Here is a 26,632-nt window from a genome sequence, read left to right on the forward strand (position 1 = left end):
CTAGCAAAAGAGACACTAAAATGCCGATTTGTACTTCCCAAGTGCTTAGTACGGTGCTCTGCACACAGTAAGCGCTCAATAAATACGATTGAAGGAATAAAACAAATTACAAGTAGGGGCAAGTAATAGGGTATACAGATGTGTACAGAAGTGCTTCGCAAGGTGGTTGTGGGGTGAGTTCCCAAGTGATTAAGGGCCTTTGAGATGCCTAAGTGTCAATAGTTGGGGGAAATAGGGTGGGGAAATGAGAGATTAATCAGGGAAGGCCTTAAAAATGAGGACAGCAGAGATCTACAGGATGTGAAGCTTTACTTCTGTTTATTCTGAGGACACCTGACCACATGTTTTGTTTTGTTGTCTGTCTCCCCCTTCTAGACTGTGAGCCCGTTGTTGGGTAGGGACCGTCTCTGTACGTTGCCAACTTGTCCTTTCCAAGCGCTTAGTGCAGTGCTCTGCACACAGTAAGTGCTCAATAAATACGATTGAATGAATGAATCAACCTTTACATTCAACTCTTCCAAGCACGTAGTACAGTGCTCTGCATGCAGTAAGTGCTCAGTAAATACCACTGATGGATTAGGAGGGAGTTCCAAGCATGAAGTGCTTTGCACATAGTAAGCGCTTAATAAATGCCATCATTATTATTATAATGGAAGATGGGAAAAAGAGGTTGGCAGACAGAGAGGCAAGAACAAGGGCCAGTGGGTACGTTGGCCTAAATGGTTTGGGGTTTACGTAATCAAGCAAGAACGAAGGTCTGGTAATAAGCAAATGCACTCTTCACTGTCAGTGATATTGTCTTTACATAGGCACACATTGAGTGTCTGTGTATGTGTGTGTCATGTGTGCATATGTATGTATATAGAGAGAAGCAGTGGGGCTTAGTGGATAGAGCACAAGCATTAAAGTCAGAAGGACCTGGGTTCTAATTCCTGTTCTGCCACTTGTCTGCTCTGTGACCTTGGGCAAGTCATTTCACTTCTCGAAGCCTGAGGCACAGAGAAATCAAATGGGGATTAAGACTTAGCGCTTAGTACAGCGCTAAGTCTTAGCGCTTAGTACAGTTCTCTGCACATAGTAAGCGCTCAATAAATATGATTGATGAAGACTGCGAGCACCATGTGGGACATGGACTGTGTCCAGATTAGCTTGTATCCACCGTCGGGTTTGGCACATAGTAAGCACTTGGAACAATGTCTGGCACAAAGTAAGCGCTTAACAAATACCACAGGTATTATTCTGTGGGCCTCAGTTACCTCATCTGTAAAATGGGGATTAAGACTGAACCCTATGAGGGACATGGGGTATGTCTACCCCAGCACTTAGTACAATGCTTGACACCTAGGAAGCACTTAACATTTACCACTTAAATGTGCATGCTTGTGTGTGTGTGCATGCGTGTGCTTGTGCGTATAAGGGACTTCATCACTTTTCTCTTTTGAAAAAAAATGTTTCATCTGGTTCTTCTTCACCTCTAGATCTTTTCAGTAGTTCTTCACCCACGCACACCTTTCTACTATACTAACCAAATTGTCATGTTGGTTTAATTATGGCAAAGTATTCGATCAGTGCCATTGATGCAGATAATAAGGCCATGTCTCCTGAGGGGCATGTTTACATTTTCTAGCAACATGATGGTTTTCTCTCAGCTAATATTAGATTGCATTATGATGTGACAGGGCAAACAAACCGGAGAGCATCTTAATGTCCACTGTCATCAATGATTTCTGTGCTGCTCTTCAAAATAATTATTCATTCAGTAATGCAGCCACTTTAAATAGATCGAAGTGCCTTTCTAGCAAAGGGCCAATGTTACATTATGCCCACAACATATCTCAGTTGGAAAGAAATCAGGGCCCATTTATAAATGGAAGGTTCCTTCACTTTCTGTCTTTTCTTTACCAATTCAAGGTTGTTCTCTAAAATATAGCAGAGCAATAATTTAGCAGCCCATTTTTAGATGACTCGAGGCCTTAAGATTTCCATTATGTTAGAATAACTAACTCTTTACTAAATAAATCTTGTGACCCTTCTGTGAACTCTTCTTTAGTTTTTCCTGCTTTCCCCTTCCTGTCTCCCCCGCTACACCAGCCCCCACCGGTGTTAAAATCACTGAGTGCGGTTGCCACTTATGTTTTCAGGAGAGGCATAACCTTCCACCAAAACACAAAGCGAATGCTCTGAAAGCTTTCTGTCATCTCTAGCTGTTTTCTAGCTGTAAAATAATTCTACAGGGTAGCCTCAAAAACCCAACACCCAGAAACCTTGGAATTAAACAAGAGGCGGGCTGAAATTTTGCCCTCCCCTTGCCTTGTGGGGAGCTTCTGGTGAGAGTGACGGTGTCAGTCTCGTGTATAACTTGAGGCACCCAGCAATTGCACTATGAGGAGGAAAGGCATGCCTCCCCATGAGAGTCTACAGTGGCCTCATTTCATTTCTGGGTGGACTCCAGGTGACTGAGCATGTGATTAGAAGCCATCATCTAGCCACTGAAGCCTCAAAAGTCTCCTTGAAGGGTAGGAGCAAGCCTTAAATGTGGCTCTTGCCCTTTCAGGATGCCACTGGAAACCCTGGGAAATGTTAAAAGCCGGCAATTCCCAGCTTCCAGACACTCCAGCCTTTCCTGACAACCAGCGCATTGTTCCCCTATTATTTCCCTTTATTTCTTCAGTAGGCTACATTATATTGGTCAGGTCTAACCATGAAGCTGAAATGGTAATGACACTGCCCTTTGATTAATTAGAGAAGCAGCGAGGTCTAGTGGAGTCAGAAGACCTGCAAGTCAGAAGACTTGGGTTCTTATCCTGGCTCTGCCACTTGTCTGCTCTGTGACCTTGGGCAAATCACAACAGCACTTAGCACAGTGCCTTGCACATAGCGCTTAACAAATACCATAATTAGTATTATAAGCTGTGCCCTTCAGAAAGACAGGTTTTACTTCAGTTCTCTGTGCCTCAGTTACCTCATCTGTAAAATGGGGATTAAGACTGTGCACACTATGTAGGACAGGGACTGTGTCCTTACCGATTGCCTTGTATCCACCCCAGCGCTTAGTACAGTGCCTCATCCATGGTGCTTAATAAATACCATAGTTATTATAATTATTCTGTGCCGGGCCCTTCAAAAAGTCAGGTTATTTTAGTGATCTGACACCCTCACAGCTTCTTCTATTGGAAAGTCGTCATTTTTACCAAAGCCGTCCAATATTGCATCTGTGGCTTGCCCTCTACTGCATGGCTCAGTACCATACTGGGTGAGCTCAGATGTGCCTTCCCCCAGGTCCTGCCAACCTTGAGAGGTCTGACCTGATCCTGGGTTATCCCAGAGTGGTGCAGGTCAATTCTGGACCCACTGTGGAGATTTTTGGTCAGCCCTGGAGCTTTTCTGAGGATGCACTTGTGTCCAGCACCCTCACGCTAACTCATACTGTCCCAGCCTTCCAGCTGTTAACCTCAGATTCTGACTGAAGTCTGGAAGTAAACCTTAAGTGAGGCCTAATTCAGCCTCCTCTGGCATTGCCAGATAATTTTATATATTTTTTTTTTGGTCTGTAGCTCCCTGCTGGAAAGTTGATTGAAGGGCTGATCTTAAATGGGCCAGTAAGAAGTAATGATTTGTCAAAAAGGGCACCTCAAAATTGTAAAGAAATGTTTACCTGTTCCTTTTAATTAGATATTGAGTTATAGCATCTCTGCGGCCACTCTATCACTTAATGGGCTTATTTATACCCTCTTCTGCAGTCAGTTATTTATTTTGGCCATTTTAGTTTTAAATATTTTTATGCTTGTCTCCCACATTTCTTGCGGGCGGGGGGAATTCTGTAATTCCCAAATGCCGAGTACAGTGCACTGTACTGGTTGGGTGCTCCAGACGATCAGTTGTATTTATTGAGTGCTTTCTATGTGCAGAGAACTGTACTGAGTGCTTGGGAGAGTACAGTATAACAGAGTTGGTGGACATGTTTCCTGCCCACAAGGCGCTTTCAGACTATTAGAGAAGCTCACTACTTGCACTGCCATTACTACCTCAGGAGCAGGGTCCAATCCAAGATGGACTGGACTCTCTTGTTTAGGTCTTTGAGGGCTGTGCCCATGTGTGGAAAGCAGTAATAAGGCTTAAAGAAGGTGTATTTGCATTAAAGTTGATTTAGTATTTAGCAAGAGAAAACCAAGGTTCTAGAGGATCATTCTGAGGCATTTGAACTCTCTCAAATGTCTCTGTCAGCTGTGACTGGCTGTTACTGGAGTCCCAACTCTCCAGAGGGAAGAAAGTGAGTGGACACTCAGCCCCCATCCTCAACCCATTCATTGGTGATGTATCTCGAGGCTTCCTGGACTGTGTTTTGGGGTGAGGAGTCTGCTAGAAGATCTTAACCCCTTTCACTCACAAGCCCCCTGAGGGTCTGTGGGAGTTCTTAGGCTGGCTCTGTGTCTCACTCAGCCTCGAGGACCGTCATCAAAGAGCAAGGGAGCAGCGCTTTGAGAGCCCCCCAGCCTCCTCCTAAGTGGCATAGAGTCATTATTGTCTTTTCAATCAATCAATCAATCGTATTTATTGAGCTCTTACTGTGTGCAGAGCACTGTACTAAGCGCTTGGGAAGTACAAGTTGGCAACATATAGAGATGGTCCCTACCCAACAGTGAGCTCACAGTCTAGAAAGGGGAGACAGAGAACAAAATAAACCATATTAACAAAATAAAATAATATTTTCATTCTGGGTGCGTGTCTGAACTCCATTAGTCACATCCCCTTGGGCTGTGGGAGCTCCAGGGTGAAGGGACACAGATCCTCCCACCGTCCCCTTTTCCTGAACAAGATTTGGGGAGCAGGTCAGAAACCCGAAGGCCTCTTGTAAACCGAGATGTCTGTTGTGTTCCGCTCATTCGGCATCTTTCCTTCAGAGAGGCACAGAACACTCTGTAAACATTAATTTTAATTCGTAGCCTTCAAAATATCCTGGTAAGTAGCTAGGGGAACCTGATGGGATAGTGTAAGAAAAAGAATCAGGATGGCGTGGAAAGCAAGAGCTTCTCAGGTCTAATCTCATCGCTGATAATAGTTCCCTCTGTTGTGTGAGTCAAACCAATTACAGCAATTTTCAAAATTTGGCTTTCCAGACTGCGAGAAATTCCAGCCTGTTTCCTCCCCCACACAGGTGCTAAGGAAGATGATTAGCTGATGTTTGTAATGTAGGCTGAAATGCTCTCGCACTTCATAGCTTTCAGATTTTGCCGACCCCATGTCAGATTTTTATGTAAAAAAAAAATACCTCTCTCAGATGGGCTCATCATTTTTCCCTCTTAAAATTATTAGCTTTTCCCATTTAGTAATACCCTGGGAATGCTACCATCTTTTCCCTTCTTGCCCTGATCTGGACTATCGAGTTGATTCAGATAGGAGGTAGCATCATCCTAGTGCTGTTTCCGAAGATATCAGAGGGTGTTCTTATTCTTTACATTTGTACATTTTATAGAGTTATCCCCAGTAAACAGATTCTAGAGATCTCGGCATTGTCAAAAACTTGGTCGGTTAGAAGCGACTGCATTTCAGGTTTTCAGCTTTACCTGAGAGAGATGTAAGGTGCCAATGTGAAGTGTAATCAAGGACATAACCATCTGAATTTTACCCTGGGTAATCAGGAACTTGGTTAATCAAGACTGTCGTGTACAGTTCCTGAATATTTAAAAACAAAACAACGTGGCATTGCGCTGTTTTTTCCAAGTATGTTCTAATCTGTTCTAATGCCTTGCTATTGACAATTACCAGTGATTTCAACCTAGTGTATTATATAAAGGCCATATTAATACGTCTTCAGCAAACCAACCACTAGAAGGAAATACGGGTTTGGGTGCCAGCATTTTACCTTGGAAGCTGCTTCCACCTTTGTTTCCATCTTTATTTCCATCCGTTTTCCAGACTTAAGCTTTCTGATTGGATATCCACCTCTGTTTTACCTTTTAATACCCACTCCAGCTCCTTGTAGAGGGCCAAGAGTTATGTTGGACGAGAAAATGCTGTTTATAAATGATATCCACAAATAGTCCCAGCCAGAAACGGTCAGCAAATGGACAGATGTTTCCATTTGATGCGGAGTGGCTGAGAGAGTCAGTATTTGGATTTTCCTGGGGAACCAATGAAAAGGCTTTAGAGGTAAAGAAGCAGCCTGGCTTAGTGGCAAGAGCACAGATTTGGGAGTCAGAGGTAGTGGGTTCTAATCCCGGCTCTGCTACTTGTCTGCTGTGTGACCTTGGGCAAGTCACTTCACTTCTCTATGCCTGTTACCTCATCTGTAAAATGGGGATTGAGGCTGTGAGCCCCACATGGGACAACCTTATTACCTTGAATTTACCCCAGTGCTTAGAACAGTGCTTGACACATAGTAAGCACTTAATACCATAATAATAATAACGATTATTATAAGTGGTAAAGAGTGGCACATAGCTCTTAACAAATACCATAATAATAATAATAACGATTATTATTATTATAAGAGGTAAAGAGCCGAGAATTTTAACGCCGAAAATGTATAATCTAGGGACAGTAGGAGTGTTGGAGGGACCGCAGTGGGTGTTTTTTAAAATCTCTCCAGTCTGTCCCTAATTGTTTAAGTGTTAGCTGTCCAGTTCTTTTCTGGAGTTTGCGTTACAGGTCTAAAACAAGTGGTTTTGAGTAGCTGAGTGTGAATGTGTTTGATTTAGGTCAGCAGAAAAATCCACTTATCATATTTAGGTGTACCCAGGGTTACAACCAATCCACCACAGTGTGCGATCGGGGATACGGCTTGCACTATTTGGTGATTTACGGAGTCTACCTAAGCCCCTACCATTACGTCCAGTCACTACAGGTAAATCGATACATCATCATCATCAATCGTATTTATTGAGCGCTTACTATGTGCAGAGCACTGTACTAAGCACTTGGGAAGTACAAATTGGCAACATATAGAGACAGTCCCTACCCAGCAATGGGCTCACAGTCTAAAAGGGGGAGACAGAGAACAAAACCAAACATACTAACAAAATAAAATAAATAGGATAGATATGTACAAGTAAAATAAATAAATAAATAGAGTAATATAATAAATAAATAGAGTAATAGATTCCCTCTCTGCCCTCTTCTCTCCCTCCTAGCTCCCTCCCTGGTCTCCAGTTTTCCCAGACACTTGTCTTCCCTACCCCCTCATTTCATAAATTAGTATCTCCTCTGAAGCTAAACATAGTGATGTCGGCCATGACTACTGGGAGCCAAGAGTGGCCACTGCTGCTGCTACCAGTTCACACTTCACCAACCCTCTCTTGATCCCCAAAGAGTAGGGTAGGGCCAAAAGCAGGAAGGGAGAGAGGTTGAGGGTAGCAGTTGGTGGCCATGTTCGAGGGTGCATGGTGATTCGCAATGGCAAATCTAAAAATAGAACAAAAACCATTCTGGGTCATGGACTTGCAGGAGGATTGAGGCTGGGGGTCATTGGGTGGCATCAGAAAAGCCATTGGGAGCAGGGGAGAATGAAGGGATTTACGGTGTAAATTCACCTCCATTCGTTTTAAGTGGTTTTTGTTAAGCATTTGCTGTTGTTCAAGCTCTGTGTTAGGGACTGGGATAAATACAAGGTAATCAGGTTGGACACAAACCCTGTTCCACACGGGGTCACAGTCTTAAGTAGGAGGGAATAGGATTTAATCCCCATTTTACAGGTGAAATAACTGAGGCACAGGGAAGTTAAATGGCTTTCCCCTGGCCCCACAGCTGACAAGTGGTGGAGCCATGATTGGAACCCAGGTCCTCTGGCTCTCAGGACCATGGTATGTCCACTAGGCCATATTGCTTCCTTATGGCTTGATTTTTCACCTTGGAGTAGGAAGCAGAAGCTAACTAATTATCTGTCAGTCTATGAGCAGATCTACCCCATGTTACAGCCACAGTTTCAAGGACCACAGTCGAGCCATATTGTGGGGTAGGGAAACTTCTTTTTCTGATTAAAGCCTGAGTTGATGAAAAGGAATTAAAACAGGATAGAGCTGTTTTCCGACTTACCGATGTCATAAGAACCGGTATCTTCTAGCAGGAGGAAGTGTGGGTGGGAATCAGCTAATCCCTCTCCATTTAAAAGTACATTTGGCTAGAGCTTTGGCCAGTGGAGGATTGTCCTGAGTCAAAATGAATGAGACCTTTTTTTTGGACTCAAGTTCTCGCACTGCAGTGAGTATTATCCGGAGGGCTCAGATGGTCATCAGGATTGGGTTGAAACCACAGCCAACACTCTTTAATATAACTGAGTCCTCAAGGGAAACCGTCTGTCTACCCCTGCCGTAGTTTCAGTTGGGAGTTGGAGTTTGCTGCAAGACCTGGGATTACTCTGTGACGCCAGAGTAGGGGGAATTTAGCCTCCAGCATGGCATTACTGAAATGTGCATTTTCACCTCTTCACCCTCCCATAAGACCATTCTAGTCGGTTTCTGCCCAAGTTGTCTGACTATCCTAGGTTAGCACCTCCTTCCTATCTAGGCCAGAACCATCCGTGGTGATAGTAGTAGCCGGCAGAGCTCTCTTCTGCGGTTGGAAGGGACTCCAAACCACTGTGGTATCCTCTCTGCAGTGGGACCTTTTGCTGCAGGGACCATGATAGTTGCTTTCCTTGGCCTTTTCTTTTTCCTTATTTCCACCGTACAAATTTGATCTGCTCTCCAATGAAAAACCTACCTCTGAGCACGCCAGCTTTCTCCCAGCCCTCTTTCCTTTGGCAGTTTCAAGCAGTGTGGGGTTTTTTTGTTTCCGCTTTTGATGGTATTTGTTAAGCTGTTTTTGTTGCCAGGCACTGTACTGAGCACTGGGGAAGAGACAAGCTAATCAAGTTGGACGCGGTCCATGTCCCACGTGGGGCTCACAGTAGTAACCCCCAGTTTTACAGATGAATTAACTGAGGCAGGAAGAAGTAACTTGCCCAAAGTCACCCAGCAGGCAAGTGGCAGAGCTAGGATTAGAACCCAGGCCTGTGTTTTATCCACTAGGCTATGCTGCCTCTCTCTTACATTTTATCTAGGCAGAGGTTCTCCGATGTAGGTCATCATCATCATCAATTGTATTTATTGAGCGCTTATTGTGTGGAGAGCACTGCACTAAGCGCTTGGAAAGCACAAGTTGGCAACATATAGAGACAGTCCCTACCCAACAGTGGGCTCACAGTCTAAAAGGGGGAGACAGAGAACAAAACCAAACATATTAACAAAATAAAATAAATAGAATAGATATGTACAAGTAAAATAAATAAATAAATAGAGTAACAAATATGTACAAACATATATACATATATGTCGGCATCCTGTTGTTTGCTCCTCTGTGTTCTGCTCCCTGACAGCCTCTTGTATTAGATTGTGTCCACTAATGGGAAAGTGCTCTTTAAAAAAATCATCCTTCACGGATCTTTCCTGTACACATAATAGGTACTCACTAAATATTACTGAATCTTTTTCTTGTATCCTGAAGCCAAGTCGTAAAGGTGCTTCTTGCTCATCTTCTTATCATCCAGGCACAACTCCTTTGGTTTTCTGCCCGTGGTTATTGCTCATTTGAAAGGGGGGGTTGAAGTTTACTAGAATGTTCATTCTGATTTAAAACTAGGATGAAAACCTGTCACCGTAGCTGTATCATTTCAAGGCAGTGTGCATAAACCGTGAATGAGAGATGCAGTCTTTGACACTGTACTGAAGCCTCAGTTGAAAACCAGGTGCTTCTGGACCTAAGTGTCAGAACTCAGTAGGGTTCTATGACTCACATTTAGAAGGTCATGAAAAAATAGGTGGGATTAAAAGAATATTTCCATCCCTTATAGTTCTTGTGCCGAGCCTAACATTGCAGCTTTAGAGCAGTACGAGGAAACGCTTTCCTCTGGCTTCATCCACAAACACAGTAAATGGAAATAGTATAGGATGCCAGGGAGAAAAAGCAAATTGCATATAAAAAAGATGAATTTTTTTCATAATCTTAGGTGGTAGTGGCAGGAATTGGAAGTGAGTGTCAGTGAATTGCCTTTCCCTGGTCATTTTAGAAAAGGACATTTGTTTGGGTCCCTTCCTGTATCAAGGTTGTTTTTCCACTTCATGCTTTTGGCTAATGTGTGAAACTAACAGCCAAACATTGGGTATAAATGTTTTAGACTTGATGACTTTTGAAGAAACTATTGTGACAGGAGACTTGGCAGGTAGCCTGGGATTTTTCTGCAGCGTCTCAAAGCAAAGAGAGTGGAGTTCATCTCTGTGGACTGTGGTATTTGTCTATATTCATTAATTCATTCATTCAATCGTATTTATTGAGCGCTTACTGTGTGCAGAGCACTGTACTAAGCACTTATATAAGTCTGTATCCAAGATTAACACTTATTTAACGTTACGGAAACGAGGCACTTGGTTTTGCTACAGCAGTGACTTCTCCAAGGTCCTTGAAAATCGATAGTAAATAGATACTCTTAATAATTCATGTGGCTCCAGTTTATACCATGGGAAGTTAAGAACAGTATCATTTACCTCGTTTTACAAATGGGAAAACCGAGACACAGAAGTTTACCACTTCCTCAAAGAAGAAGCACACGTCTGCGGCCGGCTGTAGAATTCGAAATCAGGTCTGATGATTTCCAGTCAGCGGACAAGTCCTGTTCACGATGCTCGCTGATCATAAGATACTTGCATGTTTTGCCTGAGTCAGATTTAATATCCAAAAGCGTTTTCAAAGCTCCCTAAATAGGAAGCGGATGAAGGACCAGGTTGTGAAAATTGTAGTCTTTGGTTGTGCCTTTGGTATAATCTTAGCGTGCTATCCCTATCTAGTGATGCCAGGGCTAAGCTATGAAGTACAAAGATGTTTTTGATGTTGCCTTTTGCCTTTGGGAAACCTAGCTGAACAAAGCCCTGCTTATCTGAATTTCGGAAGAAGAAAGTGCGTGAGGTAAAATGCTAAATGATGTCTTCTCGATTTCACCTTCAGCTGCCCTATTGAAAGTTTTAAATATGCTTTTGGAGGACTGGGGGAGGAGGGAGGGGGCCCGGCATCGTCATCTCCTGAAAAAGCTCTAGCAAAAAAGCTTGGCAGGAATAATTGTTTGTTGTGTAATTCTCATTTCCTGTTTCCCCGGACAACCGTCCTTTCAAAATGTGTTCATGTCTAACACGTGATCTTTATTTACTGATTCTGTTTGTCTCATTTTTCTTTCTGGGTCAGTTTACAAAGACTGGTGAAGGTTCCTGGCACTTGGTCAAGTTGCTTGGCAGCACATAAAGATTTTTAATCTTGCACATTGCAAATCCTCCTCTTTTTATCCCCATTAATCTGTGAAACTGCCCCCACGGCCTTGTTTTCCTTCTGGAAAAGAAAAAACTATACTAATTGTTGTTCTATATGACTATTATTACCAGCCAAGCTACTTAGAGCAGAAACTTACCGAGGTTTTTGTAATTTGGTATTATGGGAGCCTTCCTGCTGTTGGCCTTCAGTGTTATCAATCAATCATTCAGTGGTTTTGATTGCTGGTAAGTAATTGATGCTGCAGGTAGATATTCAGACTTTTTATAAAGTAGAATTAGCATTTTAGGAAATACGTCAATAAGTGGTATTTTCAGGGGGGCATACTGTGTGCAGAGCAGTGTCCTAAGCTCTTGGGAAGGTTCAGTACTATGTTAGTAGAGAGACCGTGTATCGAATCCCCATTTTACTGATGAGGAGTCTGAGGCACAGAGAAGTTAAGTGATTTGCCCAAGGTCACGTAACAGAAAAGGGATGGGGTAAGAACCCAAGTCCTCTGACCCTCAGGCCCATGATCTTTCCATTAGGCCATGCTGCTCATAAGTGAAGAGAAAGCGCTTTTTAGAAAGACATAAAAACTTGGATATTTTGAAGAGGGGATGCTGAAACTGGGAGGACACAGAATGGTGATGGTCTAGCTGGAACCGTTTTGGGTGGTCAGCACTCTACATTTTCACACTTCGCAATGGTCATCTGTAGTGTTGACCATAGTCGAATCCCGCAGAGTGGAGCATGGCTAAGGGGCTCCCTGAATGCACCCAGCCGGTTCCAACTTTCTGTTAATGCCTGAGGCGTGGGGATGGAGCACGCCTGCCAGTGGGACCCTGCAGAAAGGTTAAAGATTTCATCAAAAGGTTGGTAGCCCAAGATAAATGTTTGATGTCCAAGCACACCATCTTTGGTTTCATTTATGTCAAGTTAATTCATTCATTCAGCAGTATTTTTTGAGCACTTACTGTGTTCAGAGCACTGTACTAAGCCCTTAGGAGAATACAATATTACAATAAAGAGACATTCCCTGCCCATAAGGAGCTTTCAGTCTAAAGGGGGAGACGGACATTAATATACATAAATAAATTACAGGCTTGTACATAAGTGCTGTGGGTCTGGGAGGGGGGATGAATAAAAGAAGCAAGTCAGGATGATGCAGGGGCGAGAAGAGGAAAAGGGGGCTTAGGGAAGGCCTCTCACAGGAGATGTGCTTTCAATAAAGGTATGAAGGAGGCGCAGGGTAATTATCTGTCAAGTGATAATATGACCTCCTGATTAGAACCCGGACCTGAGTTCTAATCCCAGCTCTGCCATTGCATGCTGGGTGATTTTGGTCAAATCACTGCCCTTTTCTGGGTCTCAGTTTCAGTGGTTTTCATCGAGTGCTTACTGTGTACAGAAAACCCTGCTAAGTGCTTGGAAGAGGACAGAAGAGTCGGTAGACGTGAACCCTGCCCACAAGAAGTTTACAGTCTAAAGGGAATAAAATATGGAACACTACACAAATTTGCCAATTTCCTCATCTATTAAATGGGGATTAAATACTTCTTTTTCCTCTCCCTTGGGCATTGAACCCCTCATGAGACAGGGTCTATGTCAGATCTGTTTATCTTGTATCTACTCCACCTCTTGGCACAGAGTAAGTGCTTAACGTGTTCCTTATCATTATTTTTATTGATTTGGTCCAGAGCCATTATAAATATAGAGCTAATTTGGAGGACTAGTACCACAATGGTCTGTAGGTCTTTGAAAATGATTTGGTCTGACCAATTGGGCTTCTGGGCATGACTGAAAAAGATGGCCAGAGTATCATCAGACAGTTCAGGCGAAAACTCCGACTCATGCTTTTTTATGAGTTTTGGCTACGCTTTGTACACCCGGGACGTAAGACTGCACCCACTGCCCTTGATAAGACAAACCCATCAATCGGGCAGTGCAGCAAGGCGTTTGGAGGAACCCTGTATTAATTAAAATTCTTCGCACCGATCCTGTCAGTAGGGTTGGACCAACTAAAACATCCCTAACTTCCCCTCTAGTAAGCCGGTGTGGACCACTCACCCTGAATTATGCAAACCCCCTTTGAACCTGCACAACTTGAAAGAATTGTGCGGCGTGAAAGGATTTCACGATCGGATGGGATCGTCTGACGGGAAGGGCAGATGAGCCTTTCGGCAGCGCCACTCACACTCTTTTGATTCCCCTGTGTCACGGACTACTGGTGCGTGGGTAGGTGAGCAAGGGGCTGCCGATTGCAGAGTGCGCGTGCATTATTCACTCACATTAGCCAACGTCTGGCAGAATTGGAACTAGAACTCATCCGCTTAAACCTGTTGTGTTGTAGTAGGAGGAGTAATTACTGCAGTGCCCTATGCTAGACAGCTGGGCTTTGTTCAGCTCAGAGAAATAACACTTTCCCTGCTTTTTTGTTTTTGACCTTTCATCCTCCAAGTTCAGTAGGAGCGCCCGCAACTTGAGATGGAGGAATTTCGTGAGCAATTCCATGTTGATCTGGTGGACAACCCTTCCTGATTTTGTGGATTGCATTCACGTCCCCTCTTTCTGCCTCTTCAGAAGTGGTCTGAAAGAGGGTTTATACAATGTCATCTCAATGTCTTCACTATCCCACCCTGAAAAATGGACATTTTCCCACATCCTTCATTTCCTACCTTTTAACCAATTTTCTATCCATGATAGGTCATTTCCCATAATCCCATTATTAGTTTTTTTAAAATCAATCAATCAATCAATCGTATTTATTGAGCACTTACTGTGTGCTGAGCACTGCACCAAGCGCTTGGGAAGTACAAGTTGGCAACATATAGAGACAGTGGGCTCACAGTCTAGAAGGTCTAGACTATGGTATAGATCTAAAGCCTTTGGTATAGAATGTGACAGCCTTTTTAAAAATCTAAATGTGTTCTGTCAACTACTTCTCTAGATGGCTCTATCCTTCTCAAAATTTATTTTTCAACTCGGTTGTAAGAAAGCTAGACTGCGTCTCTAATTCCCAGTTTTGATATTAATGATATTAATTTCAGCCTGACTTGAAATTAAAATTTTTATCCCTGTGCTGGAGCTGCGTCCAAATTGTCAGGTTTGTTCTCCTTTAAAAGAACTAGGCCCCCATTGTTTCTTTTATTATGATTAATAATAATGTTGGTGTTTCTAGTCAACTGTTTAGGCAACTGTTGGCAAATTAGAAGAATCAGGTTACTGAACTGTTGCATAATTTCAGAGTTGTCACAAAGCAGATATTTGTTCTGATGGCCAAAATGGGAAAGGAAAGGAAAATTCATTGCTTCCAAGGTCATAAGCCAGTTTTAGGGGAGAAAATTCTCATTGTTGGGATGTATTTGTTGATCTTGCTTGGTATTACTCTGGGTACCAGTGATATGTTTGGCTGCTTACAGTTCCAAAGATAATCTCTATTCTGTTCTGTTCTATTCTGTAGAAGCCTCTAGACTGTAAGCTCTTGTGAGCAGGGGAAATGACTGCCAACTCGACACCCAGTAACGGCTCAGTAAGTGAAATATATATATATATATATATATATATATATATATATATATATATATATATATATATATATATATATATACATATGCATATATATATATATATTTGTATATATGCTTGTACATATTTATTACTCTATTTTACTTGTACATATCTATTCTATTTATTTTATTTTGTTAATATGTTTGGTTTTGTTCTCTGTCTCCCCCTTCTAGACTGTGAGCCCACTGTTGGGTAGGGACTGTCTCTATATGTTGCCAACTTGTACTTCCCAAGCGCTTCGTACAGTGCTCTGCACACAGTAAGTGCTCAATAAATACGATTGATTGATTGAGTGAAAGCTATTGATCAATACAATAATTCAGTTCAATTTGGTTCCTTGTGAATTCTAGAATGGTAGGGGGCATTCTGCTTCTCAAATCTGACTCTCACCCCTGTTTGATCTAATGATATAAGTATCCCAATCTTCCTAGAGTAAATATAACTTCATAATTTTTTGGCATCTCATTCATTCAGTCATTTATTGAGTGCTTACTGTGCACAGAGCACTAAACTGAGCACCTGGGAAAGTACAGTTCAACAGTACAGACACATTCCCTGCCCACAACAAGCTCACAGTCTAGAGATAACAAGCTCATTCATCCTTGGCTTAGGTGCCAGCTAAAGGAAAGTTGTTCCCGAACCCCTGAGAGTCACTTGTAGCTTTCCAGCCTCTTCCATTCTGCTCGCTTGGGATATCATTTGCCTACTAGAGATAATACTGTGATGCCCTCCTCTTTCTGGGGAAATCTGAATGAATTATCAAGTGCATCTGTGGCTTGGGACCCATGCTGTTTGCAGGACACAAGCTATTTAGAAGAGCTTTGTTTGGGGGCTTCTTTCCCATAAGCATTTGGAAAGAGTAAGGAAATATTGGCGAGTCATCCCTTGAGAACATAATGCCAGGAAGAATCGACTGTTGTAATGCCCTGTAACAAAGCATTTGGCTGTATTCTGTCATTACTTGCTTCAAGATCAACATCTTTGTTTTGGCCTGGCATCTTGTTGAAACTGGCAGAACCTCATCGTGACCAAAGTGCCAACCCAACTCCTGAGTTTGTCAGAGAAACCAACCAGGGTACAAACTGCAACACCTCTGAATACGTGAGAGCCTTGTTCCCAACCAGGGAAACCTAAGTAATTGCTACCTTGCATTTATGTAGCACTTTGTAATTTATTTTCAGAGTTCTTTTCCTTCTGTTATCTCACCCTTACCATTCAGTCATTTATTGAGAGCTTACTGTGTGCAGAGCACTGTACGAAGCACTTGGAAAGTACAAGTCGGCAACAGATAGAGACAATCTCTACCCAACAGTGGGGTCACAGTCCAGAGGCAAGTTGGGTAGGAAGAGGCAGGCTTTCTTTTCCTCACTTTGCAGGTGAGGAAACTAAGGCCCAGAGAAGTTTAGTGACTTGCCTAGGGTCACACAGCAGGGCAGTTCCAAGTCACATGTCTCAACTCCCAGCCCCCCACTTTTCCCACCAGACTACTCATCCCAGCCATCCCCCCCATGAGGGATGTGCAGGACGAGTGATATGGAACCATACATAGTAATGCCAGGGAGGTTCGGCCTCTCCGGCCATTGAACATGCTGAACGAGGCCCTTCAGGAGCCGGTGCAAAGCGGGTGGGAGGGGAGAGTCAGCCAGAAAGTGACTGGGAAGTGACCCATTGGGGTCCCAGAAATAGCCAGGAAGTGACAGGGAGCAGAGCACGGGCCCACAGTAGCCACACAGTGTCAGGGAAAGGCCCATCCTCCAGATGAATCTGGAAGTAGCTGGACTCCAATCAGTCAGCCAGTCAGTGGTATTCATTGAGTGCTTACTCTGTACAGAGCTTTGTTCTTAGCACTTGGGAGAGTATAATACTATAATTTAATAATATAATATATAAGAGAAATTAGCAGGCAGGTTCCCTGCCCATAATGAACTTACAGGCTCCAGGGAGGTTAGGTGGCCTTAGAGCCAGGAGGAGAGGAGGGCAGGTTCGGAAAAGGACGCAAGCTTCATGGGAAAGGCCCTGGTGGTCGCCAGTGGTGTGGAAAAAGTTTTATCATCATCATCAGTCGCATTTATTGAGCGCTTACTGGGTGCAGAGCACTGTACTAAGCGCTAGGGAAGTACAAGTTGGCAACATATAGAGACAGTCCCTACCCAACAGTGGGCTCACAGTCTACAAGGGGGAGACAGAGAACAAAACCAAACATACTAACAAAATAAAATAAATAGAATAGATATGTACAAGTAAAATAAATAAATAAATAGAGTAACAAATATGTACAAACATATATACACATATACAGGGTTTTATGGGTTTTGTGGGTGCATCAGTGGGGGAGGGGGAAAAGACAGAAAAAAGAAATTTGAGCCACACCACCCCAAAATGTCATTCGTATTTCCTAGGTCTTCACTAGTACGAACAAGACTTAATGGCATCGGTGCTGCTCAGTAGGTATTTGACAATAAAGCCATGGTGCTCAAGGGCTATTTTAAACCCACAAGAGCGGGAGTCATTTAGAAAGTGCATGCAGTGAAGGTTACGAAGATAGATACCCGTATTAAATGGCTTTACACTAGCTTTGCAGGCAATGTCATTGAAATCTCAGCTAAAATGCTCGGTCCCCGAGGACACGTTTTTTTGTCAGATCTGGAGTGAATGAAAGTTAGATCCCTTGCCCCTTTGAAAAGGAAGGTAATGGGTGAGGCTCTATTTTAGGGGAAATAAGAAAACTAAATGCTTTTACTGGGATTCTAAGGATTATGTCCAAGCACAGTGCTCCTGGATAATTAAGCCTCTAATTACCCAGCTTGTTTTAAGTATTTACTCGCATCTCTATTTGTTTAGTATTTTTATGATTTTTTTTTATTTATTGATGGCTCTAAGCAGTAACAAAAATTATTGGGAAAGCATTACTGGGTAGGATAACCATGACTTCAAGTTTCTGACACGGAGACTTTTTCCATGAGTGAGGATGAAATGATAAAATGTGCAACTCACACTCTGTTCCTCCCTGGGTGTATGTAACAATTGTCCTTTGCAGGGCTGTTTCATTTGTGCTCTGCAGGGCCAGGGACTATTTTAAACTCTGCCTTTTTGCTTCACAACATTCTCAGATTCAGAACAGCAAAGGTAGACTTTGGGTATCTTCGTTTTATCTAAACTTCAATTTCAAAACAGAAAGGAAGTTTCCCAATTACCTGGCAAGCTAAATGTCATTCATCACTCGCCTATTAAATTTCTGTCCTGTCAAGAGTTGGTAGCACTGGGAAATTAGCATTGCTCTCAAAAATCTGGCTTTAATACTCCCCAACTTTGGTTTTCCTTTATAATGATATAATAATTTTTTTTTCCTTACCATTTCTCTGTGGGATGGAGACTATTTTTGGAGGTTTGATTTGAAAGTGTTAAAAAACCCATGTCTCCTTTCTGGCAAGTTTCACTTTTCCAGGTTAAGATCTGACTTCTCATTCTCATGCACTGAATCAGGCGTATTAATAGGTATTTGCTTTGTCATCTAAAATAACTTCAGCACGGGGCCCGCCTTCCCCAAGTGTTGCTCTCTGTCTCCTTTATAATAATTGTTGTTGTTCTATTTTCTAAAAGCGCATGATGTCAAGCACAGTTCTTAATAGTGATAGTAATAATTGTGGTATTTAATTGTGGTATACTAAGCTCTGGGGTAGATACTAGCTAATCAGTTGGGTGCAGTCCCTGTCCCACAGATGAGGTAACTGAGGTACAGATAAGTGAAGTCCTCGTGTGTCTCCCCACTTTAATCCATACTTCATGCTGCTGCCCGGATTATCTTTGTCCAGAAACGCTCTGGGCATATCACTCCCCTCCTCAAAAATCTCCAGTGGCTACCAATCAATCTGCTCATCAGGCAGAAACTCCTCACCCTGGGCTTCAAGGCTGTCCATCACCTCGCCCCCTCCTACCTCACCTCCCTTCTCTCCTTCTCCAGCCCAGCCCGCCCCCTCCGCTCCTCCGCCGCTAATCTCCTCACCGTACCTCGTTCTCGCCTGTCCCACCATCGACCCCCGGCCCACGTCATTCCCCGGGCCTGGAATGCCCTCCCTGTGCCCATCCGCCAAGCTCGCTCTCTTCCTCCCTTCAAGGCCCTACTGAGAGCTCACCTCCTCCAGGAGGCCTTCCCAGACTGAGCCCCTTCCTTCCTCTCCCCCTTGTCCCCCTCTCCATCCCCCCCATCTTACCTCCTTCCCTTCCCCACAGCACCTGTATATATGTATATATGTTTGTACATATTTATTACTCTATTTATTTATTTATTTATTTTACTTGTACATATCTATTCTATTTATTTTATTTTGTTAGTATGTTTGGTTTTGTTCTCTGTCTCCCCCTTTTAGACTGTGAGCCCACTGCTGGGTAGGGACTGTCTCTATATGTTACCAGCTTGTACTTCCCAAGCGCTTAGTACAGTGCTCTGCACACAGCAAGCGCTCAATAAATACAATTGATGATGATGATGATGATGAAGTGACTTGCCCATGGTCACACAACAGACAACTGGCGGAGCCGGGATTAGAACCCAGGTCCCTCTGACTCCCGGGCTTGTGGTCTATCCACTAGACCGTGTTTTTCTTCGCATAAGGGTGGGTGAAAATTAATCAGGGTGGACACAGTCCCGGTCCCATATGGGATTCCCGTTCTCCGGGCCCCCACGCCTCTGAGCCTTGAGGAGAAGAAACGGATTCAGGGCTACTGGAGGGTGGGGGGAGTTGGGGGCTGACCTGCTGCCTGAGCCCTCCAACTATTAACAAGGATGATGGGAACGCCTCCTAGCCGTCCCTTCCTCTTTGGGGGGCAGAGGAGGGTAATATCTTCAAGCCGACTCTCATAACTGCCACTGCAGTTCAAGAAGTTACAGCAGAACCACCTCTAATGAGCCACTCTCCGTCAAAAGCAATTAATTGCAATCCCATTCAAGGTTTTCTGTTCAAATCCCCTAATACCGAATGAGCAGTTTCCCCTGCCCCAGATAAGTTTCCCAATTATTTTTGAACTCTGCTGCACTGACGATAGATCTCGGCAGTCGTCTCGATCTGACCTATATGACAGACTGGCTGGAATGGTAAATGGCCTCTTCCCTGCCTTAAACCTGTGAGGCTCGGTGGTACGCCTCATGCCGTCGTCACCTAAATTCATTGAGCGTATACACTGTGCAGAATACTGCGTTTGGTATTACGCAAGGCAGAAGAAAAATGAGCGAGTCACCCCCGGCTTTCAAGGATCTCTCAGTCTGTGAAAAGGCGGGAGAAAAAGGACAGAAAAAGGGAATTTGAGATTATGAATTGACATTTTAAGTACTACTAATAATAATATTGATGGTATTTGTTAAGCGCTTACTATGTGCAAGCACTGTTCCCCCTTTTAGACTGTGAGCCCACTATTGGGTAGGGACTGTCTCTATATGTTGCCAACTTGTACTTCCCAAGCGCTTAGTACAGTGCTCTGCACACAGTAAGCGCTCAGTAAATACGATTGATTGATTCTAAGTGCTGAGGAGGTTACAAGGTGATCAGGTTGCCCCACGGGGGGCTCCCAGTTTTAATCCCCGTTTTACAGATGAGGTAGCTGAGGCACAGAGAAGTTGTGACTGCCAAAAGTCACACAGCTGACGGTTGGCGGAGCCAGGATTTGAATCCATGACCTCTGACTCCAAAGCCCGGGCTCCCTCCACTGAGCCATGCTGCTTCTCAAACCCTGAAAACACACACAAAAAAAACCCAGGTTCTACCCTGTGAGCACCCTCCAGGCAGTTCAGGGAGCATTCACGCGTGCCTCACTTCAGTCAGTTGAGGGCAGGGAAGGCGTTTTTTAATTCTGTTGTATTGTGCTCTCACAAGTGCTTGGTACAGTGCTCAGCACACATTAAGCCCTCAATAAGTACCACCGATTATCGTGGTCTATAATGGCCACTCATCTCCCCCACCCTCCTTCTGCCGTAGTGGAGAGGTGGGGCTTGGGCATCAAGTTGGTGGGCAGCACTCTGGGCAAGCTCAGGGGCAGGTGTAACTCTCACTGTTTCTTGGTTTTTGCCTCCTCGCCCCCTTCCCTGCCGAAACAAAAAGGTGTATTCATTTCTGAAAGCAGGAGTAACTCTGTAGAACGCCTCCAGTATCTACTGGGGGATCTTTAATGTTTTTCTTTTTCCAACCATTTGTCTTTCCAATTCACAGTCCCAATGACAGGCTTCACTCAGAGAGCGACCATTGACCCGGAACTGAATGAGATACACGTCCTGTCCGGACTCAGCAAGGACAAGGAGAAGCGGGAAGAGAACGTCAGGAACTCCTTCTGGATTTATGACATTGTGAGGAATAGTTGGTAAGAAACAACCGTCCCCGTGGAAATCCCTGCGTCACGCTGTTTGCAAGAAGAAGCGGTTAGCCTATTCTGCTAAAAGTGAAGGGATAGGAAGATTACATTACTCTGTAGCTGGGGAAGAGATGGTGAGTTTTAAAATCCGGGTTTGCCTCCTTGCCTGTTGCAGAGCGTGTGGATCTTTCTCCTGACCCACGGTGCCGCATTCCGTTTCTGGAATGTTCCCTCTAAAACCTAATGTTGAACTGAAAACAGGCACTTCAAAGAACTTTGCTGTTGTGTGGATTTGGGAGGTGCTCAGCACCTAAGGAATTAATTCCTTTCTGAATAGGATAGTTATTTGCTGGCGAAAGACAAAACCATTTGAACTTGAGCTGCCCTGCCCTTGTACAAGGATTAGGATTCTTCACTCCAATGTAAACTTTAGAAATTGGCTTCCTTTTCCTCCCCTACAGCTCACGAAAAAAAGTTTGTTGGAGCAAAAGTCACAGGCTGGTGTCTGTTTGAGGGGATTGAATGAGCAATGGAGGTTTGGCAAAGCTCTTAAGACCAGACTTTGGTGCAACCTTCATTTTTTCATGGTTTTTCCACCCATTGATAGTATTAAAACATGTGAACAAATAGCTAGGCTTGCGTGGGGCAGTGCTAGTGGTTTTCCAATGTTAGACTTTGTTTTCCCTGAATCTGATTGGGGAGGAGATTCAATGAATGAAAATCTGTTTTGCAGGTCTTGTGTCTACAAAAACGATCAGGCGACAAAGGATAATCCAAATAAAAGCCTTCAGGAGGAAGAACCATGCCCAAGATTTGCCCATCAGCTTGTGTATGATGAGTTGCACAAGGTACTCTAAGGATTCCTGTCTAAAATCTCAATTTCTGTGTATTATCCAGTTGGGAGTCAGTAAAAAAGTTTTCATCCTAGTTTTGAATGAGCCCTACCTAGCATTCTGTAGACCAAGTTAACAGGTTTATACAGTGGTCTGGTTCAGTCTGCTGACCTTCCTAAATGTAGTATAGCGTAATATTTCCTGTACATTTGGGGTCTGAGCCCTCAAGTAGGTTAAAGGCCTGGGGAAGTGCAATGATAGGTTCTTCTCTATGATTTTCGTAGTATGTTTTGCTGGTGAAACCACTATATAAAGAATGACTAGTATTCGACCTATGTAGAAACTGAAGATGATAAATGTCTTTACAGAAGCTATCACATAATAGCACTGAGGATTAATTCATGTTTTCACAGTTGTTTGAAATGCTTCAACGATAAGCTCTGTAAAGTGGCATCGTAGCATTAAGGCTGTGATTAATAATTTATCGGCTTTTGTTGAAATATGACAACAAGTATGATGACTGGAATGCCTGTTTTGGGTTGTCTGTTTTTTCTTACACCACTCTTCTTGAGGCTTAACATTTGAGAAGTTATTTCAGATTTGGTAATTGCCTATTTAACGGTTGTCACCATTGTGACAGAAAATAAAATTGAAATAGAGCAAAAATTAATTTATGTACATTCTGTTTTCAATTAAAAATGCTTTCGCTGTATGCCTTCAGTGACAACTTTTGTGAATCAGAAAATATGATTCTTAGCAGGCTAATGGCATTTTCTGGGGAGTGATACCCGGGTCCTCTTGGAAAGATCATTTGCAATTGTCCCAAAATATCTTTCCGTTTATGAAGCCTTGTTCCAAATTCGAAAACTCCTCTCTTCCTCTTTCCACTCTGCAATTCCCCTAGCTGATTTCTGACCTTTTCATCCAGTGGTTTCCGTACCGGACTCTACTATTCCCAGTATCTCCCTGCTCTCATTTACTTGCCTTTTTCCAAGGAGGTGTTCTTTTGAAGCAGATCTTTCATGTTAAAAGTGTATTTTCTTTTTTCCCGACCTGTGTGCCAAGCTGGTCCCAAGTGCATTTGAGTGAAAGGATCTCTGTTTTCTCATACACTTGATCTTTCTAGTCCTGAAAGGATGGTAAATGCCCAGTTGTGTGGGTGTTGGGGGAAAGGGCGGGGGAGAATGTATAGAAATGGATAGAGAGAAGGGTGGTAGAATCCATACGTCAGAGTGAATGTCCAGTAGAGGAGAGAGTTGCGGGGGCGTAGAAGATTTCCAGGGAGAAGGTAGAAAGAACCAAAGGCGCTTGGCTAGTGCTTTCAGACTTTTGAGCTGGCCAGCACCTCCTTTCCAGCAAAGAAGCCAGCCTGGAGCATTCAACAGGACAGAGGGGCTAGGGAGTTTAGTAAAACCAGTTGATCTTGAAGGCCAGCAGCTCCCTGAAAGCCATATTTCAAAGACATTAGTCTCTACTGACTTCTTTATCAGCCATCTCATGACCGCAAGGGATGGGGATTGCTGCTGGCTTGGGGACCCTTTGCTCTGCACACCGTAAGCGCTCAATAATTACGATTGAATGAAAATGGGAGATATTTGGTGTTTGTGTGCAGAGCTAACTGCTGAAGCTGGCCATGTGTCTGGAGTTATTGAGGAAGGCTTAATTTGGGGGAAAATGTAAATGTTTGAAATGAAAATTGTACAGATAGCTTTAATTTTACAGTGTGAGTTGAGCCAGCAAATCAATCAATCAATCAATCGTATTTATTGAGCGCTTACTGTGTGCAGAGCACTGTACTAAGCGCTTGGTAAGCAAAGGTGAAGCCCTCTCCTTGGCTCCTGGTTTGCGTGTCTTCCGGCCAGCTGCTGCTGCTTCCTAAACAGCACGTGGCTCTATGTATAGCTGGAGCAGGAGACAGGTTGAGGGTGAACGGAGGCTTAGAGTTCAGAAGTGGAAGTAATCGAGACAGTTGTTGAGAGGAATATCCTATCAAACAGTCATATTTATTGAGCACTCACTGTACTAAGCTCATGGGAGAGTACAATAGAGCAGAGTTGGTTGACATTTACATCCCCACAATGCGCTTACAGTCTAGAGGGGAAGACAAGCATTCATACAAATAAATATTTGACAGATAGGTACATAATCAATCAATCGTATTTATTGAGCGCTTACTGTGTGCAGAGCACTGTACTAAGCGCTTGGGAAGTACAAGTTGGCAACATATAGAGACGGTCCCTACCCAACAGTGGGCTCACAGTCTAGAAGGGGGAGACAGAGAACAAAACCAAACATATTAACAAAATAAAATAAATAGACTGGATATGTACAAGTAAAATGAATAAATAAATAGAGTAATAAATATGTACAAACATATATACATATATACAGGTACATATATAAGTACTGTGGAGCTGAAGTTGGGTGCAAATCCAAGAGCAAGGGTGATGCGGAGGGGAGTGGGAGAAGAGGAAATGAGGCCTTAGGTAAGGCCTCTTTTTGGAGATGGACTTTTAATAAGACTTTGAAGGTGGGGAGAATGATCATCTGTCGGATTCGGAGAGGGAGGACATTGCAGGCCAGAATCAGGATGTGGACGAGCGGTCAGGGTCAACCTAGATGAGATCGAGGTACAGTAGATGTTGGCATTAGAGGAGCAAAATGTGTTTGGCCGCCAAGCATTCTAGATTTTTATTTTTGGGGGGAGAAAAACAGTGGGGAGAGAGCTCCCATTGGTTTAACTTGGGTTGAAATTCAACTCTTATTCTTCCTGAGACTTTGGTGGCACTCTTAACCAATCCTCTCTGATTGTGCTACAGGTCCACTATCTGTTCGGTGGAAATCCAGGCAAATCCTGCTCTCCAAAGATGAGGTTAGATGACTTCTGGTCCCTGAAGCTCTGTCGGCCTTCAAAGGAATACTTGTTGAGGCACTGCAAATACCTCATACGGAAACACAGGTAGAGTATTAAAAACCTGAAAACGGTTCTTTGGTGAGATCACCACTTCAAGGTGCTGACACGTGAGATTGATTTGAAGACATTAGGCATTTATTCAGGATTTATAGTGCTGTAAAATAGGTCAGAAGTTTCCTAAATATTGTCTTTATTTTGTTGTGTCTTTTGGCATTTTTTCTACAAAAGGAAGACTAGTAATTGCGTAAAATCCCAGCTAGGGAACAAATGAATTTACTTGTTAATTCCCTTTTCAGTATGGGTGTTTGTCTACCAACTCTATAATATTGTGCTCTCCCAAGCACTTAATACAATGCTCTGCATGCAGTATGTGCTCAGCAAATATCACTGATGGATTGATTCTTTGGGCAAAAAGAAATTTGAGGATGAGTGGTCATAAATGTGGATGAACATAGAATGTGCTTAGACTTTAGTCGTTTCACACAGAGTTGGTGTCTAGTGATGGCCAGAAATCTAGTCTTGTGGTAATTTCCCATCAAAATGCATTGCATTAGGGGATCCATGGGGCCTTTCAGGACATATATTGAAATAGGCCACCGATATTCATTCATTCAATCGTATTTATTGAGCGCTTACTGTGTGCAGAGCACTGTACTAAGCGCTTGGGAAGTGCAAGTTGGCAACGTATAGAGACGGTCCCTACCCAACTCTGCTTTTGATGCTAGGTGAATAAACATCCAGTTGCCTTTCAAAGGAGATCCCTAGTGGAGTTTGTTTTCCAAAACTGCAAGTAGAGCCTAGGGCAACCAGCCATACCTTTTAGCGTGCGTCAGGTGGTAAATTTAAGCTTTTTCCACCTTTTCCTCACTTTCTTAATTAAGACTCTCATGGGAATATGTAGTAGAGAGAGATGAAATTTCAGTGTGGTACTACAGGCGTACATTTTTCATTTTCTTGGGTTAGTCATAGGGAGGGGCAGGCAACAGCAGGGAGTAGTTTGGCTGGGTTTTGGTGGGGACAGTGAGAATTTTGTAAACAAGTAAAAATGCTTGTAGGCCACTGGATTTTTTTAAAACTCTGGTACATTTTCTTTGCTACGGTGAAGTATTCAAGTAAGTGGTCAAATGGCTTTTGAACATTTGATTTCATGACCAAGGTTGTTAAAGAAAATCAATTGCACGAAGGGTGCATAGCAAAAATGGATTTTTTTTGTACCTACAGGTAATTATTGTGCTTTAATTGATTGTTAGCATTTAATAAATGACATATACAAACCACATAATTTCCCATTTCTGGTACCATGGAGCATATGTGCTTCTGATGAATCAATTGTATTTAGTGAGTGCTTACTGTACTAAGCACTTGGAGAGTACAATATAACAGAGTTGGTAAACACGTTCCCTGCCCACAATGAGCATGCAGTCTAGAAGGGGAAACAGGCATTAATATAAATGTTACAGATGTGTGCATAAGTGCTGTGGGGCTGAAGGAGGGGTGAAAAAAGTGAGCAAATCCAAGTGCAAGGGAGATGCAGAAGGAGAAGAGGAATTGAGGACTTAGGTAAGACCTCTTGGAGGAGATGTGCCCTCAGTAATGCTTTGAGGGTGGGAAGAGTAATTGTCGGATATAAGGGAGCGTGTTTCAAGTCAGGAGCAGGACTTGGATAAGAGGTAGCAGCGAGTCAGATGAGCTCAGGGTACAGTGAGTG

At 43.3% G+C, this 26,632-nt stretch overlaps 1 protein-coding gene across 1 annotated transcript in view; it reads left to right on the forward strand.

The window, feature by feature from the left end:
- MKLN1 (muskelin 1) overlaps positions 1 to 26,632 on the forward strand; it is a 199,825-nt gene that overhangs the window by 143,786 nt on the left and 29,407 nt on the right. The window contains exons 13-15 of the mRNA XM_038752328.1: positions 21,039 to 21,186; positions 21,911 to 22,025; positions 24,830 to 24,969. Of these exons, the coding sequence (XP_038608256.1) occupies positions 21,039 to 21,186; positions 21,911 to 22,025; positions 24,830 to 24,969 (403 nt within the window). The remainder of the gene's footprint in view (positions 1 to 21,038; positions 21,187 to 21,910; positions 22,026 to 24,829; positions 24,970 to 26,632) is intronic.

This window comes from Tachyglossus aculeatus, chromosome 10 (assembly GCF_015852505.1).
Source record: "Tachyglossus aculeatus isolate mTacAcu1 chromosome 10, mTacAcu1.pri, whole genome shotgun sequence".
Classification (NCBI taxonomy): Eukaryota; Metazoa; Chordata; class Mammalia; order Monotremata; family Tachyglossidae; genus Tachyglossus; species Tachyglossus aculeatus.